General features: G+C 42.4%; 1 protein-coding gene across 5 annotated transcripts in view; it reads left to right on the plus strand.

The window, feature by feature from the left end:
• rims2a (regulating synaptic membrane exocytosis 2a) overlaps positions 1-18,718 on the plus strand; it is a 146,658-nt gene that overhangs the window by 119,393 nt on the left and 8,547 nt on the right. For 2 of the 5 annotated variants that reach the window (XM_071902404.2, XM_071902405.2), the window contains 2 exons: positions 256-422; positions 8,297-8,541. In XM_071902404.2, the coding sequence (XP_071758505.1) occupies positions 256-422; positions 8,297-8,541 (412 nt within the window). Of the gene's footprint in view, positions 1-255; positions 423-1,010; positions 1,263-8,296; positions 8,542-18,718 lie in introns of all 5 variants that reach the window. The other 3 variants (XM_078287191.1, XM_078287192.1, XM_071902402.2) reach the window with 2 other exon arrangements.

Genomic DNA, 18,718 nt, shown 5'->3' on the forward strand with positions numbered 1-18,718 from the left:
GAGGAAGTATCTACACAATAATGTGTACTTACAGTATTTTTCCATGGGATAATACACAGGTTAATACACTGGAATAAGGCTGTTGTTACTGATATTTCATTAAATGGCAAAACTAATTTTTAGGCTTAGGACTTAGACTTTAGACTTGTGCATGCCAGTGGTGCAGCAAAAGTCAAGCAACAGAAAATGATGTATCATGAGATATCAACATGATGGTAACCTTCTATATTCTGTTTTGCTTGTTTGTCCCTGCAGCGCTCAGGCAGAGATCCTCGGGGCTCAGATAACCTGTCGGCCAAGTCGTCGGACAGTGATGTAAGCGACGTGTCCGCTGTGTCGAGAACCAGTAGTGCCTCTCGGTTCAGCAGCACGAGCTACATGTCTGTCCAATCAGAAAGGCCGCAAGGAAACCGCAAGATCCGGTAGGCTGATCTCCACACCAGGGGGCAGTGAACTCTGTCTGTCCCTTTAACCCCACCATAGGCTGACCAAACAGTCTTATCAGGAATGGGCAAATCCCTCCAAGCCATGAACCTGTCGTTCCATACATGTCGCCATGTCCAAACACTTTCAGCTTTGAAATTGTTTGCACCTGGTTAAACTAAAGAGGGAAATGCACCCCGTAGCACCGAGTGTCATTTTCCCACTTTGTTGAGTTCAGGTTTGGCTCCATCTTAGAAACATCCGGAACCAAATGGTTGAACTCTACTCTTTCAGGCCAGAGGGGAGAGTTTGTCCATATCTGGCAACACACTGAAACATGAAACACATTGCATCTCTTTGGGTGTTCTGTCATATCAAAGCATAAGGCAATTCATTTGCATGGTGCTTTACTGTAAGTCTGCATTCCTGTTTTCAGTTACTTTTTAAGCAGTCGCTTCTGTTTACTGTCTGCACACTGTGTCTCTGTCTCTGTCTTTTTTTCTCTCATAGTTGACATTATTCATGCTTTGTTTGGTTTCCTTTCTGCTTTGCATGTGCTGCTCTCGTGCTTCTGTCTCCGTCCTCAGCCAATTACGATCAAGGAGCCAGTCTCGGGAAGGGGACGAGCAGTTAGGGGAAGTACTTGAGGAGGAGGAGACAGGGGGAGGGGGAGGGGGAGGAGGAGGAGGAGGAGAGGAAGGGAGAAGGGCCAGCAAAGAAGGGGGGTCGCAGGAAGGGAGGAAGGGGGGGAAAGTAGAGAGAGAGAAGGAGCATCAGGAGGATTTGGTGGAGAATGAAGAGGACTTGCGCCAGAGGAGTATCTCAGAGACTGACCTCAGGTAACATATCCCTGACCTAAAGCCACTCTACCCATATGTGGCGGCCTCTAACTGTAGACTCCCACTAACAATAATGTGGACTAGCTCTCCTATGGCCCACTGACTATTATGTAAAAACCTGGAGTTACGCACGTATATGTGGTGATGTGCACTGTGTAGTGACTTCCCCAGAGTCCACTAATCACATGGTGCCTATCCTCCATCCTCTAACCTTGATGATGTAACTGTGGCCCTAACAACCCCCCACCAACAATAAGGTGACCCGTATCATCACTACTTTATAATAATAGTGAGACGACAGTATGGTAACCCATGCAGCCTTTTTACATCGGTAGCATTGTTTTGCAGATAAGATGAAAGCAGAAATAGTGCAGCAAGCGTATAAAATGTGGAACTTTTATATGGTGAACTCCTTTGTCAACCATATGATAAAATGTATAGTCTGTTTACCTCACATTCACATAGAAAACACACTGTATTTGCAAAAGCATAACTTCCATGATCTGCTAGCAGATTGCAGTGAGGTGGTAAGGCTCTCTAAGGCCCTCACCTGGCCCACTGACAATACTTTAGTTTCCTCAGTGATCCTCTAATTCACAAACATCCCTCTAATTTCAATATGGTGACCCGTGGCTCATATGTTATTCTAAAAGGGTGTAATTTAGCACAAAGATTCAGTTAACTATTCATATTTCACTATGTAGCATGAAAAATAAGGCTTGGTTATAATGTAATCACTTGTACGTGATTGAGTGCACGTGCAGAACACTGTACTTTTAAGTTAATGCATGCAGAATGCTTCAGTTCCGTCATGTTAACACTATATTTAACATGGCACCATTTCAGTGTGGCCACAAGGGAGTATAATTCCATTTCTGAAGAGTGTAGGGCTAGCAGATATAAAAAGTATGTCAAGAGCAAATTCAAGAACAAATTGATTTGGAACCCCATGGGTTCTCACAGCAGGCTAAAAGATTAGCTTACCCTTCTAATAAGATGTCATCAGTATCAAATTGCATTCACAGCAGGATCTAAGTAGGTGCTTCTTACCAACATTAGTACTGCTCACTGTCTCCTTGGACTTGAGAGAAAACGCATTAAGCTAAAAGCTAATACACTCTTATGTACGATTAACACCTTGCTAAGACTGCACCTGTGTGTGCACACTGATTAAGAAAACGCATTACACTTTTATGTGAGGGAGGCTAAATGAACAGGGCAGAAATGTGACCCTATGCATTGAAATGTATACAGGAACATTTATACAGATATAGACCAAAGGAGGATAAAGATATACTGAGACTATGTACAGCTGTCTATTGGCTTGTTCTGAGGCTGCAGTCTATGTTGCTTTACTGTTTGTCTGTGCTGCTCAGTGCTGGGATGTTGTGTCATTATTTTATCTGTCTGTCTATCTGTGTCCTTCACCTACGTGTTAGACAGTGTAGCTCTGTACCTACAACTTGTCACCCCAGACCTCCCACCATTCCTCCAACTACTCCTGTCTACCACCTTGGCCAGCCAAGAACATCTCATTTTCTCCTTCTGCAAAGCCTCCACCCTCCCACTCAGTTTGTCAACCAGCCATCAATTCACTTTCAGTACAGTGGATGAAGAAATAACTGATGCTTCGATTAAAACAAAAATCTGCTTGAGCATGTAGTATATATTCTCAAGATACAATACAATACAATACAAATTGAATATAACAAAAGTGTTTTAATTTCAAATAATATCTACCTCCTTCACTGAAAGTGCGCTGACCTAAGCCCTGCTTTTAACATGCTGACAACTCCTATCTATGTGATCGACCTCAGCTCCTTCATGACAACTACAGTATAAATCTTTAATGTCTCTGCTTCGTAAGCTATATGTGAGTCATTACACAATCTGATTTTCTGGGCCCGTTGTAGATGCCACATACTGGGAAAACAAAAAAAAAACACATTCTCCAGGTTTGATGGTGCAGTTTCAATGAGGATTTTTATGTGAGTGTTGCAACTGCACATAGAACAAAGTATAATTAAGCAATAAACCTCAAGAGGCCGTGTTTTACAGCGATTTTAGAACAGCTAAGGCACAACACGAAGAAGTTGAATACCATTCTTCCACCAAGCAATATAGTCCAGTAGCAAAACAAAGTGGTTGCGAAGCGACACATAAGCACTGATATGAGTGGTGATGTTCGGTTATCGTGTTAATATTTAAATTAACTGTTATGTAGTCACAAGTGTGTATTTTTACAATGTGACTCACCCAATCAGGAACTGAGGAAGAGAACTATATGTCGTCTCAATAAGTAGTGTTGCTAAAAGATTACAACTGTTTTCTGTATCCATGACTGTTATATGAAAATACTTACACATATGACATTACTTGCCGAGACTCTCACAGCTGGCAAGCATGTAACTAGCACTAAGCTAGGTATCACTTTTTAAAGCACAGTCAAAAATTGGCATCATTTTTGCTTAGTCTTAGACCTGTAAACAATAATATTTTGGGTAGATTAAAAGCCTGTGTGTCTGTTGCTGCTACCAATGAGTCCTTCAGTGATTTACTGCCTTTACACTGATACACTGGAAGGTGAGAAAAAGATGATTTCAAATAAGAGTGCTGACCTCTATGCTGCCGCTCAATGTATCTTTCTATCACGCCCTAATTGTGTGATTGAAAGACTTTCAAATGGCGGCTGTGTTTGTCTCACTGGGTATCGAGGCATCAAATCTCTGTTCTACAAAGCAGGATGTGATCCCTAATGGGGGGAGAGAAGAAGAGTGTGTTTTCCACTTGATGAGCTTAGCGGTGTGATATTTAGGGAGTGTGATGAGAAAAGGGACCTGCGTTGTCCATGTGCTGTTATATAAGCCTTGCCAATGATGACGCTCACATCAGGCTATACAATAAACTGACAGTAATCAGAGATACTCAACCTCGCTATAAGCCTCAAGAAATCTACCTACTGTATCCAGACATCATTCAAGGAGTCAAGATGTTGCTATGTGAATGATAAGATGCTGGACCTGCTTTGCTGATGGAAAGCTCCTTAATAGTGTTTTTTTTTTTTTTCACTCGTCTGCTTTTCCATGTAAGAGAGCAATGAAGCAATTTGATTCGGCAGAAACATTGCTACTAGCTACATTTATTTATGACTCATCTGCTATGTATTGAGGTCACAGTGTAAATGTAGATCCATAAAGCAGGCCCCTTCACATTTGTCTGGCATATGAGCGCATGTTAGCCATATGTGGTTTTATTACATGAGCGCTTCCATCATGTGCAGAGAGGCAAATTCACTTGCGTGTGCTGACACACGCACACGCGCGCGTGGCTCTAAGCTGATGTGTCCAGTGGTCTCCAGAACGTAAGGAGCTTTTCATCAGCACTTTGAAATCCCACCTCACCTTTTCTCCTCCATGTGTGTTTCATCCAATATTGTTCCCAAGGGTAACGGCTCATTCATGTGAGGGAAAGTAAAGACCGATATTTTGAAGGACAGGGATGGATCATTAACAGGGATGGAAGGGAAGTTTGCTTTAACCCTCTAGCTCTAGTCCAGGGAATGGAAGGAGGAACCTCTACCAGAGTTACCTGTACGGCAAATGATAAAAGTGCAATATGAGCTTCAGACTTAATCTCTTTGATTCTGTTTTCACTGATGAAAACTTTGCGGCTGTATAGACAGGCATGTACGCGTGCAATTGCTCTGGCCGGGGGCACAGTTGCCATAGAAACCCATTTTTCTGCCTCACCTCAGCATCACATGAAAAGGAAGTGGCGATCTTCTCTGGGAAAGATGAACGAAGATGAGAGGATAAGTGTAGGAAGACAGGAGGCACTATAGAAAAGCAAACACCTTTGATGACTTTTACATGTACATTTTTATGCTGCCTTCATGATTCAGCTAATTGATTCATTAAATTGCCCTTCAAGGGTTATTCAGTTAAAACATGTTCTATTACAAACATTATTTGAATATATTCAAAGCGTACCCATGTGTTCCTTAATTATTTTGAATGTTAAAGTAATGTAAAGTGGTGAGAAGAGATGTGATGGAGAGTAAACCCACCTAAACTCAGTTTACCCAACTTTTTATTTGCAGAAAAGAGTTTACCTACCTTTTTAGGCTGACATTAATCTTTTTAATATAAATTCACAGTATACATCAGCTAAGCAGTATCAATCTGCGTTTATATGTGGATAGGGTCTTTAAATGGAAATGGTTTACTCACCTTTTTATTTACCAACGCATCTCTAGTGGTGTGTTAGTTGATATCTAGTACATACATAGATAGAGCGTGCTTTATATTCTGTAGCTCTACCCCACTTAAAGACCTCACACAGGGTGTAACTAAACCAAATCTGTCTACTCTATGACGAGACAAAAAAATTCCAGGGTTTTGTTTGTGCCCTGGGAACATCTTGGCCTAGATGAAAATGCATGGTGTGCAATCTGCATGACGGGGAACATTGTGTTCTTTGGGCTGAGGTTGAAAATCAGAAATCCCTGGAGAGCCACAGTGTTCCAGGCAGGCACATTCACTGTGGGGACCGGCCCGAGTGCCAAGACCCAGCCAGGAGAGGAGGAGGAGAAGGAAAGGAATGATACTGTAGTGAGAGGGGGCGTAAGAGGAGAGAAGAGTGATTAGGTGGTAGAAACTTAGTTCAGGTAATAGTGTCCATTTAGGTCAGTAAAATGTGCCCATTTAGACCAGTAAAATGTGTCAAGTAAAACCAGTAGAATGTATCCATTTAGACCAGTAAAATGTGTCCATTTAGACCAGTAGAATGTGTCGTTAGACCAGTAGAATGTGCCCATTTAGACCAGTAGAATGTGTCCAGTTAGACCAGTAGAATGTGTCGTTAGACCAGTAGAATGTGCCCATTTAGACCAGTAGAATGTGTCCAGTTAGACCAGTAGAATGTGTCCACTTAGACCAGTAGAATGTGTGCAGTTAGAACAATATAATGAGTAGAACCAGTAGAATGTTTTCCCATTTAGACCAGTAGAATGTGTCTAGTTAGACCAGTAGAATGTGTCTAGTTAGACCAGTAGAATGTATCAATTTAGACCAGTACCATGTATCCATTTAGACTGTCCAGTTAGACCAGTAGCATGTGTCTATTTCATAATAATTTAGTATTTTTTCTGCTTCTCAAAGACTGGGTTTCTATCAAAAATAGGTTGAATAGACTCATCCATTTTAACCTCCTTGGGCAATAATTTATAGAGGCAATTCCACAGTCTCCCTGACCTCGCCACTGTTGATATTTGATGTAATGAAAGAGGCAGATTTCACTGTTATTGTCCTGTGTCCACCAGATGAAATGCAGCCTCACTGTGATGATAGTGAAAGAGCATATTTTAGAATGTCACCTTTACCACATCGGCCCGTGGTTTTGTCGGGAGTTGAGACGCTTGAAGTCTGCTTCAAAGCTTCTGGGCTGCATTAACTGATCAAAGGCACTAATCCTCCAATAAGCATTCAATATTTATGTGTTAAAGTACTGGCTGATCCATTGCAGAGCCCACTGGCACAGACAACCGGCATAAACAATAGGCTTTATAGGCTGGAGTATGAGGTGTGCAAGTTGTTTTATAGCACGTCTGGGTTATTGCACTGCCAGCCAAAGCAAGTAGTACAAACAACCAAAACTAGGCGTTATCTTTATTCAAATACGTACAGTGTGCCTATGCAAGAGAGAAATACTGTTTTGTGTCAGCAGTGACAAGATTAATATGAGCTTCGTACATTCGTGACAGGTTAGGTGGCGAATACTGTCTTTATTATCTGACCGCTCGTGGACATGGACTCCCAAATTTTGCCCCGTCACAGTTTTTCTGTTAATGAGCATGACAAGCGATTTTCCGCTGGGAGATACTGCCACGAGTTCACCTGTGCTGGCAAAACAAAGACTCTTAATGAGTCCATTAACAAGAGTGCTCTCTGGAATGCTGAAGATCTGTACGGGCTCTAGCTGGGGCTTATTAAATTAACTCACTTTCACCTTCTCTCCTGTCGATTTGAACAAATTTGCGTCAAGGTTGTGTAATATCGCTGCGTGCATTTGAAATCCTACGAGGGACGTAATGTAGTGCAAGGATTAGATTCTGATCATTTTCAAATTCTTAAATGATGGCGTTGAACACTAATGTCTAATATGTGACAGAGAGGAATTTTGAGGAGCCTAATTGAAGTAACTGATGGAAGCAATTGTCAAAATGCATTGATTCACCCCCCATTTTAATCAGCGTGTCTTTCCCTAAGTTGTCTTTATAAGACAGTTGAGTGGTTGAGGTCAGACGCTTTATTAAATGAATTATACCCTGAGGGTAATCTCTTACACGTAACTCATTCAATTAAGAATGCAGAGTCTGTGATACAGGATGTAATTTGTCTCTTTAAGTTAATTTCACTCTCGGGGCCAAAATAAGACCTTAATTTGGGCAGTGGCCTATTTCCTTTCAAACAGCAAGAGAAAAAGAATAATGTTGGACAACTTTTCTTTTTATATGCGTTTTGGAGTTGTCCAGAACTGAATGAAGTGAACCACACATTCACAGGTGTGCTCATAAAGCAGGTGCAAAGAACTTGACGTCTAAATAATTGCTTATCGTGATGAGAATCCAGTCCTGTCAAAATGACTATGAACTCTAGTTAGCGCACAACTATAAGGAACCAAATTCAGTAGCATATGCAACGATTCCACTTTCACTGCATGAACGACCTTTTAGAATACAGATCCACTCTGAACCCTAAACTCAACTATACTGTACGTCATGAACTCCTGTACCTGAATTCTGTCCTTTTCTCCCTTTCACCCCCATCTTCTCATCTCCTGTCCTTCTCCTGTCCTCTCTTCTCCCCTCTTATCTCATTTCCTCTCCTATCCTCTCCTCCTGTTTCCTCTTCAATCATCTCCTCTGTCCTCTCATTTCCTCTCCACCTCTGGCCTCTCCTCTCCTCTCCTCTGCCCCTGTCCTCTTCCTCTTCTCTGTCCTTGCCTGCCCCCCTGTCAATGGTGGTGGCTGACAGTGACTTTGCATCCAAAATGAAAAACAGGCAGATGGGCCCGTCGGGTGGGATGAACATGACCAAGAGCACAAGCATCAGCGGCGACATGTGCAACCTGGAGAAGACGGACGGCAGCCAGTCGGACACGGCGGTGGGCACGGTAGGCACTGACGACAAGAAGAGGCGCTCCAGCATTGGTGCCAAAATGCAGGCCATCGTTGGCATGTCGCGCAAGAGCCGGAGCACCTCTCAGCTCAGCCAAACAGGTAGGCCAGTATACACTATATACATCTCCACATCCGTCCTGTGGTCTCCTCTTGTACTGTCTGTCTGCGTTTCCCTGTGTCTATCTGTGGTGAATGTCATACTGAGTTCTAACACTGCTGCTCTCTTTTCTCCACTTTATCCTTTTCCCCAAGTTTCAGTCTATAAGGGCTCTGGACTCTGCAAAGTGAAGTCATTTTCTGGAGGTGAAGACAATAGCATGACTGTTGTTTCTCACCGCTTTTCTCTCTGTCTTCTAGGTAACGGCGCTCCTTGGAAAGTTTACCTACCTTTCTCTTTTTTTTACCTGCTCCCTTTTTCTCTTTGCTTGTGCTTATTGCGCAGATCAGCTGCATCTTTGCGCACGTTGCTGATGATTTATTGTGTTTCGGTGGTAATAATGCGTCATTTCATCTTGCAATGTGTTCGCACTGTAATAGCGTCGCTGTTCCTGTCAAGAATGATGACCTCAGTCGCTTGGAGCCGGTCACGTTTTGTCACCTTCTCATGATGCGATCCTCTCATGACTGTGACTTGACAATATAAAAGCACTACCTCTAACTATAAATTCAAAAGCACGTGTGTGTGCGCAGAGTTGTTCGTATTTATTTTTCTGTGTGTATGCAAGTGTGTGTGCACGTGGACGAAATAGATGGGAAGAGGTGCAATTGTGTTGCCCCCGTTTTCAAGCACACGGCCAATTATCTTTTTCTTTAGCTGAATACTAGGACGTTTATTTTGCTGCAGTGGAAAAGATTAAACTAAATTTTGCTTGCGAGTAATAACAGAACGGCCTTTCTTCGCTGTATTTATTTTTTCCCAATCTTACCCCATGTCTGCAGTCTTTTCAGATGTGTTTAATGGCAATGTGAGGAGGGTTGAGCTATATTAGTTGGTGCCAGACAGTGTGAAAAGCAGCATAGCGGGTGGCATGTGTTGATGGCGCTGGCTGACAGATTGGGGTCTGGTCTGTTTATGTGAAGGTCAGTCGATTCGCCCACCTCCTCAGCCGCGGCTCTCCAGCCCATCTCCAGGCATTCAGCGCCTATTCATTTCCTCTATTCATCTGTCTCTTAACGTGGTCAATAATCACTTCTACCCGTCTGCACCCTGTGATTTGGTGAGATAGTGCGGCGGAGGGACGAGAGAGAGATAGAAGGAGTAGATATAGATGGGGGATGTATGGTGAGGTGCAGCGGGGAGTGGAGGGAGGCAGTGCGCTCACGTGGCGTGGTGTCGCCCTCCTGGCTCGTGATTTGACGGGCACATGGCCCACTGCCTTATCTGTGTGGTTTAATAATTTGTACTTGTTGCAAAAGCATATCAATCTGTCAAGCTTATGCATATGTTCTGCCTGTAAACCTCTCTACCTCTCTACCTCTGTACTTACTAACTTTAACCCTTTTAGCTGTGTGATCGAAACTTTTGAGGCTCATCATACCTTTGAAGTATGGTTTTGTTTAAGATAAGGCTCTTGGAAGATAGAATGTGTAATTGCTTCATCTTCCCAGTTCAGTTCAATTGTAAATGCAGGTCCAGGTCTTGTGTTATAGACTAGTAATGATGCTAATGTTTCTGAATGAGAATGCTTTGCTGGCTGTCTGGATTTTACGTTTTGGAAAGGACAAAATCCTGCTGGCAGTTGTAAAGATTTTTATTTTGCGATACCCGTTCCAACAGTTTCACACAGTCACAGGCACAAACTTACACACACATACCCACACACACACACACCATGCATACGCTGCACACACTGAAAAGCCCGCATCTCTAAGAGCATATCAATATTTCACTCAATGCTTTTAGGTGCATCAGAAAGAGTATGCGAGGGCATGCATACGTATGTCTTTCAATATTTGAAATCTCTATATGGCTCTGCAGTGGCACAAACACTGCCAAGCTCCTTTCTGTCCTACTTTCTTGTGTTTTATCCGGAGGGGCTGGTGGCCAGCTTGAAGGCCGCATTCAAAGGATGGATGATTTTAAGAGGTTACTCTGCATTTTCTCTGCTCTGCCAAGTGAAGGTGGGGGTGGGGGTGGGAGATGGGCAGATCAGCCAAGAAGCACTACTTTGGCTTTGACAAACAGAGGCTAGTCAGATGGATGGGGTGTGTTCCCAGGTGGCCACCCCCACTGTGGGCAATGTGTACTCTCCCCATATACCTACACACACACACTCACTTCTCAACTCTTTGAACTGGAGTTTTTGTCCTCTCACTCCTAGTTGATTTTTCAGGAAATACAAATGTATCACCATGTCTGCCTGAGGTTTGAAAGTGCATGAAGATAAACCAGATCACATTATTTGCCAAGTACAATAAACACACAGGAATTTGTCTTGGTGAGTGGTGACAAAGGTGCAATAACATGTTGACAGCTCACATAGTGACACAAGTATAAAGTGGCCTACATGGTACAGGGACAGAAGGACCTCATGCTGAGTGCAAGGGGGCAGTACAGGACATACAATAGGACTATATCACAGTACACATTCACCTTACACATTCACAGTATACATTCAGCAAGGCGGTGTGGCATGCCCCAGGTTGAAGCCATAGGTGAGAGTCTAGCAGTACATAGGAACAGTGTACCAAGAACGGTTTAAGCGGTTTAAAGAGACTTTTAGAGACTTGGACAGGCATTTCCTTCAGAGATTCTTACTGAGATTGATGCATTGTTGTGTTTAAGTGGCTTGATTAAACATACAGCTTTATTAAAGCAATAAGTCGTGAGAGGCTGTGCTTTACAGCTAAGAGGCATTGTTAGGCACGACACAGAGCAGAGGATTTTCTTTTTATAAAACAGCAGTAACACCATTGTAATAAAGAATGAAAACAAAGGTTCAAGAAGTCTTTCATTTTTTAATCAATTGTAATTAAATGGTATTTTTTCTACTGAGAAATATAGTTCTCGACCTGTAGCTAAACAACATGGTTGCTGAGCAACAGATAAGTACAGTTATGCAGTCAGAGCTGTCTGTTTATGAGGTATTTACCACGGCTTTGAACTTGACTCAACCAATCAGAACTAAGGAATGCAATTATCCATTTTAGAAAATAATTCATTCAGCTTGGAAAATTTAGCAAAGGATTGGATTAATTAATCGTATGGTATACAATGTGTGTGTGTGTGTGCATATTTGTGTGTGTGGGCACACATTCACAGCAGTATTGCATGTATTTGTGTATGGTGGTAGATGGGGGTTGGTTGAGGGTTTTATCAGTGTTCCACTGGTCATGAGCAAGCTGAAACATCAAATTGATTTATTATGCTCAATTGTCCCATCCACCACTCAGCAGTCCTTTAGTCCCTGGTAAATTATGTTTTAACCTCATTGGAGAGCAGCCTTATTCCCTATACACCAAAAACTGCTGCTACACAACCTGACTCAGCCAAAACGATATTGTAACAGCTCAGATCTTGCAAGCCTATTGGAAATTCATTGCTGTCCAGTACTCTTTGCATTGCTTCAGATATTTTCCTTCTGATTTGTATCTTAAAAAAATCTATAAAATGTGATGAGTTTTAAATTGGGCATGTGTTGTCCTATTATTTCCAGTGCTCTTTATTTCCGGTGCATTTACTATCTGTGCGGCATATTCTCGGTGGGCAGGCTGTCAGAAAAAGTATGCTGATGAAGATGTTGTCAGCAGTATAAAGTATTATCCTGCTGTTCGCATTTTTTTTTCAGTATTGCAGTGCGTCATTATTGGCTGTGGTGCCTCAGGATCTCATTTCTGTTGCTTAACAGCATGCAGTATTGTTATATGGACTGCCACAGTACATATAATGCAATTTGCTCAAGACAAACAGATCCTCTGAATGCCTCTAGCAGCCTTTTGGAACCAGCCGGAGTGCTGCGAGGGAATAAGTGGTGTGTGCATTCAGCCAAACCTAAAAATTAGCCTCCTCCCAGCCAGCTCTCTGTGCCTTTATGTAGCGGTGCAGGACTGTTTGTGCTCCCTGTATGGGAGCAGTAGTGATTTTCTCCATTGTGGAGAGAGTGGAAGAGGCCAAATCTTTACTTAAAAAACATTATGGATAGAGGGATGGAGGGATGTGGGAGGAAAAGGAACGGTACCTCTCCTTCCCAAGACTGCAGAATTGTTAACATGCTATTATTTTGTACCATGGGGCTTTTTCTTCCTATAGCATTCTACTCTATAATGCATTTCAGTATTTCTACCCTATAATGGCTTCTATCTAAGTGTCCCAGAAATACAATCAAGACTTAGTTTTACAACTCAACACCTGCTTCTCTTTCAGTTCTTAAGGCTGAAGAAGTGAACAGTGCAGAAAATACAGGAAATTGTCCTTTAATAGGCAAAAACGGGCTAGGCGACCTGCAGCAATGTAGAAAAAGTAAAAGATTGAAGTAAGTGGGGATGATTGTGAGAATGTGGTGTAATACAATTTCAGTAACATCTAGTTTCCTGTGCAGCTGTGCATAACCCTTTGTATACACTAGCCTAGTTCTTCTTATGGCCTACTTTACTACGTCTGACCCTCAAAGAAACTTCATATGTTGACCAGACATGACACACTCGGGCCCTGCCCTCTTGTCCTAGGTGCTCTTTTCAGATTGAAACACAGAGATAGAGTTTCTAAAAGAGCTATATAACCAGTCTGAAGGGCATTTACACTGTAGTATTTGCACTATATGTAGGCTATTCAACTGCCGCACATGACTCACCTCTCTTCAACAGCTTACATTGGTCAGCAGTGAGCATTTAAGGCCACATGGATGTTTTCATTCCAAAAACTCAAGATATTTGCCTCCTTCTCTTATCCAGTCTGAGCAGTTAAAATGTCTGGAGCTTCTCCTTTCACGCCATTTTTTACACCATTAATTGTGCGACTGAATGTGGGCCATATTTTTTAAAATACCATGCCACACCTGGAATTCTTTAGGGCAATAAGCGCTGTGCATTGACTCTTGTTGATACAACAGTGTGTGACTGCAGTGACATAATCTAGAAAAATTGATACTAGTTGAATTCTTTCTTATGTTGTATGGAAACATACTTTTTCTTAGTTTCTGGAAAATGGAGAAAGAAACTATTTTGGTAGGGGCCTATTTGCACGGTTGTTCAGTTTCTTATTGTATACACTTTATTACCTGTCATTTTTAGATTGGTACAAAACTCATCAGAAAAAAGCAGATTGTCAAAATGTTCTCCCTGGGGGAGCATTGTGCCCCTGGACCCCCCTAGCATTTCTGGAGAATTGTCCTTGGACAGATTATTTTCATGGCATTTCTTTTTTTTATTACACAGTTCACAGTGAAAAGAGGGGGGGAGAGGGGATGTAACAAAGCAACAAAGGCCGATTTTAAACCCAAGACGTTGTATTTGCAGGGTAGGCACCTTAGCCAACTGAGCCACCAGTTCAGAAGTTGCCCTTTTAGAGAATTTTGCCCCTGCCCCTTTCAGAGTCTGTGCACACCACTGCACTCTCTCCACTGAAAATTAACATCTTCGAGCAATATTAACACGTGACATTTCAGTCATGTCAGAGATGTTTAACAGAGAACGTTTTTTAAATGGAGCATGTGTGGCATGCTATCATTTCAAGATCTACAAGCAATGTAGAACAACATGTGAGCATGATCTATCCTTTCAAACGGTTGTGTGTTTTAAATCCTTGCCCTACTTTTGCTTCTAAAAAAGGACGTGTTTTAATGAGAGCTCATGTTGTTACAGCACCTGACACCTCACTGACATGCTAATATGCACAAAGAGAAGACCTAATTTGAAAATAGCTGCTTGGTAACTGTTGCAACTGGTGGATTTAAATGCATGGGGAATAGAGTTATGCACACTATTTGATACACATATGCACATATTTGACACATGTATTCAGCTAATGACAGTACACCTACTCACAAGTAATAAGATTCCAAATCCACTGCCCTCCTTGTTAAATTCTAAACTTTGCGTCCAACCCATGTGAAATGTTCCCTCAGTAAAGATGAAGTGCATTTTATCATGTGTGCCACATAACTCTCACCACGCACTGAATAACCATGTGTATACAGCAGATACAGCAATGCATTGACTCCCCCCTCCTTCCCCCACTCCCCGCCCATATAGACTAGATACTGACGTAGATTGGGCCTCCAAAGTCCCCAGACTGAGTGTTTTGTATGTGGTAAAATAGCTGAACTTTGAGCTTTCAGCCGAGGTAATTCATCTTGTGTGTTGAGCCGGGCGCCTATCTCAGCAGCTCCTCCCCTAGCTGAGGCTGCTAATTAATCTCCTAGGGGGCCGGACCAGACATGCTGCTCTCAGGATGATGCATGGAAGGAACACAGCAGCCCAGGTACAACCAACGCTGAACGACACCCGCGCCCCGTTGCTTTCTCCCCCACCCCCTCTCCCTCTTTCTCCCTCACTTACTCTTTCATTCCCTCTTACTTTTCTTATCTCCCCGTTGTTGTTCTCTGCCTCCTCTTTCCCGTCTTCACCTTCTCTTTCTCATTTCACCTGCCCCTTCTCCTCTTCTCTCCTTCACCTTCCCCCGCCAGCGCCGCAGTATCGCTTGCTTTCTCGCTATCTCTCTTCCTTGCCCTCTCCTCCCCACCTCTGCTCTCTCTCTCTCTCTCTCTCTCCATTCCCATCACAATAATCCACGACAGGACAGAGTGGCCGTTAATGAGTCTGCTTTCTCAGATCAGCCATCTCTGCAGTGACCTACATTTGCATGGTGTTTGCTTTTAAAAGTTTCAACTTCTACCAGTTAATCTAATGAAATATACCAAAAGTCTGCCATGATGTTCAGTAGTAAGACCAGTACCCTACATATATTTTCTCCCAGGTATTGTGCACCTGAAGCAATAACTAGATGTATCAGGTCAGCATTAAAAACAAAACAATTCTGGGCTGGGTTAGATTTGGGTCTCCTGACTTGCAGGCTGGATGAACGTGGACAAAGGTGACAATAAAAAGAGTTTATTTTAGCCCCTGAGCACAAACATAATATACCTGCTGTCCGTAATATTTCCCTGTTAGGCCTGATAGTAGAGGCCTGACAGGCACTGAGGACAAGATAACAATGGAGATTTACTTAGCCCATCCCAGTTTGTTTTATGGTAGCGCACTGATTTACGTACTTCACTGTAATAGAAAGTAGGAAATCTGCCCTCACAGTATCAGAATCAGAAGTATCAGAAGTAAATCTTATGAAGATTATTGCTGCTTCTTCTTCTGAACTTACAGTATTATCTTCTCATAATAGCGGCTTTAATGAGAGAGTTGTATTAGAATCAGCGATGATGTACGACCCTCTAGACTTTATGTTTATTCACGAGTTCTGACTTGAATATCAGAGCTGCTGGATTCAATTAATGTTTTCCGAGCAAGCACAGCACATGGCATCGCCTTCCCTAGCAGACGATGTACTTTGCATCATCAAAGAAATTAACCAATGTTCTTGTTTTGAATGGGTTTTTTTTCTACGTCGCAGTAAAAGTACAGGAGGATAATTTGGTTGTGATACAGGGAAAATGTTTGTGAATTTAGTAATGTTAACCCTGTGTTAACATGGTGACCCAGCAGGCTGTGGGGGCGAGTGGGGGAACAACACCTTTGCACTTGCCGATGCCAACTAAACTTCACCTGCTGCCACCTCAGTCATTCTCACTCGGCAGCACAGAGTGTCTTCGTATTGTTGTGATGGAAAAGAAAGGAGGTGTACTTCACTGATTTACTCTTGAGCAGCTTATAGCACTGGATTGTATCGTCTGGTTGCCTTACACCAGATTGCCATAGCAACTTTTAAACCCTGCTTTTGGAGCTGTGGGTGGTGCACATGACACTGTATGTGATATGAGACATACCCATACAATATATCTCAGTATACTCTATATGCAATATGCACAATGGTATTGCTTTATCAGCAAATAAGAGGATTTTTATACCATACAGAAAATTGAAAATTAGTATAAATCTTTAGCCCGCATTTAAGTTTGCTTTTCTCACATTTCCCTGCTTTTGTTGTTGGGTGTGGTGAAGTTTATAAAGGTGCTATGTGTATAATTTTAATATCAGTAAATCACCATATTCATTTTGAGACATTAATAGCCTCTACACTTACACACATTTTACGTGTGACACCATGTCAGATTTGGTGGGAAATCTGCTGTATTGCTTTATGGCACAAATGGAGATTGATTTACACCACAAAACAAACTTTACTTTGCAAGTAATACATCACTTTATAATTTATTCCAGTTCCACTATTCTAACAGCAGAGTTTCAACGTTTCTTCTATTGGCTCTTATCCTTCTTCTTGGTCTTCAAAACAAACAGAGTGACACCAGTGTAGGGGAGGAGGGACAAGTTGCAACATTTTTTTTACTACAGGAAACAACAGGGTTTATGGGAAATGTGATATTGTGGCACATGGAAGTCTCAGCTTTGTTCCAATTCATTATGCATTCTGCGCTTATTCTGCCTGATATCCTATTCACCACATGCTAATATGCTATATGTTGTAGATGAATGTCACATAAACCTATTACACTGAATAATGAATAATGATTTCTTTATCTGATGGGTCTTGAGAACACTGTGTGGCGTCAATCAGCATCTCTAAAAAACTGTTGATTCATCTCATAAACCCCGTCATGCTCCACCAGCTGCTTAGTTTTTCAGCGTGGAGTGTGACTCGTGCTCCTCAGCCATATGTCTCCCATGCCTGAGACTGAGACTTGGATACAGTGGAGGATACATGGATACTTGGATAGAGAGGAGGTGGCTGCCTATTTGCATTCTGTCTCCCATCTGAGCGGGACTAAACATGAACTTCCACCCTACCGTTTTAGAAATTCGACTGCTGCTAAAAATACGGGCTTCCTCTTCTGACTGTTTTGTCTTTAAACGCTCACAGCTCCGCTCGGTAGCTGTCAGTCAAACAGGAAGGATGGTGAGACATTCCCTTAAAAAGGCGTTGTGGTCAGTTGAGTCATGGACTGTGTGCATGATTTTTCTCCTGGTCATAAAAACCTCTGAGAAATGTCCTCAATTCCTCTTTCAGCATGAGAAGTCATCATGCCGCGGTGACAGTTATCACATGCGAGAGCAACTTCTGCATATCGCACTGGTTTGTTTTGACTGTAAGAGAAAAATCAACTGGTGTGCTGTCAGCGGTATTATTAGAATTTTTCAATATACTGAAGGTGCTGCTTTTAATGCAGCTGCTTCTTTGCAACTCTCCTGTCACATTTAAGCGCTGGCAGCATTTAGATCCTCTCTCTCTCTCTCTCTCTCTCTCTCTCTCTCTCTCTCTCTCTCTCTCCCTCTCTCTCTCTCTCTCTCTCTCCATCTGTCAGTGTTTCAGTGTTTGCACCACTGAGTGGAGGGCACATAGTGTTCTCAAACTGTTCAACCCTCATGCCTTTTCACATTTCAAATATGCCACTCTTACCTCACACCTTCCAACGAAGGTGTAAAATGAATGGCATGCCACAGTGTGTGTGTACTGTACTGTACATGTGTGTGTGCGTGCGCATTCCTTTAATATATATATATATATATATATATATATATATATATATATATATATACATATATATTGGAGCATGTTTGAACTAATACAAGAGCTCTTATATTGTACAAGATTTCATATTGCTTCTAATTTCTGCACTTTCATTCGCAACAACAGAACTTGCAAGATTTAATGTGCTGTAAAATAGGATCTGAAGCAAAGTGGTATGCTATAATATGATGACATACCATATTTTGAGATCAAAGCTATATCAAGTCATAATGCTCATCGTGTCCGAGCCAGAGAGGAGAGGGGAAATTGCACTTCCAGACTACAGGACTGGCCTCCATCAAGACAGGCAGCAGGGAATGTAAACAGAGAGAAGAGGGAGTGTTTGCCTGACTTTGCGTGTCTGTCGGTGTGTGTCTGTCTGTTTGCGTGTGAATGTACTTGCATGTGTGAGTGTGCGTTTGCCTACATTCGTGCATGTGTGTGCCAGGGTTAGGAGCCCTCCATTAAGGTGTGTTTACAGTCTGTAGAACCAGAGACCCTCTCTGACGCTTGGCTTCACCTCGCCTCATCAATCAGAAACACTTCCGCCTCTGATCCCTGCCGCCTGCCAGACGGACCCTGCGTACGACTTCTGGGATGTTACGTTCTTTTGTTGTTGTAGAATTGGCGGGATTCTTCGGA

Source organism: Centroberyx gerrardi, chromosome 12, assembly GCF_048128805.1.
Source record: "Centroberyx gerrardi isolate f3 chromosome 12, fCenGer3.hap1.cur.20231027, whole genome shotgun sequence".
NCBI classification, from domain to species: Eukaryota; Metazoa; Chordata; class Actinopteri; order Beryciformes; family Berycidae; genus Centroberyx; species Centroberyx gerrardi.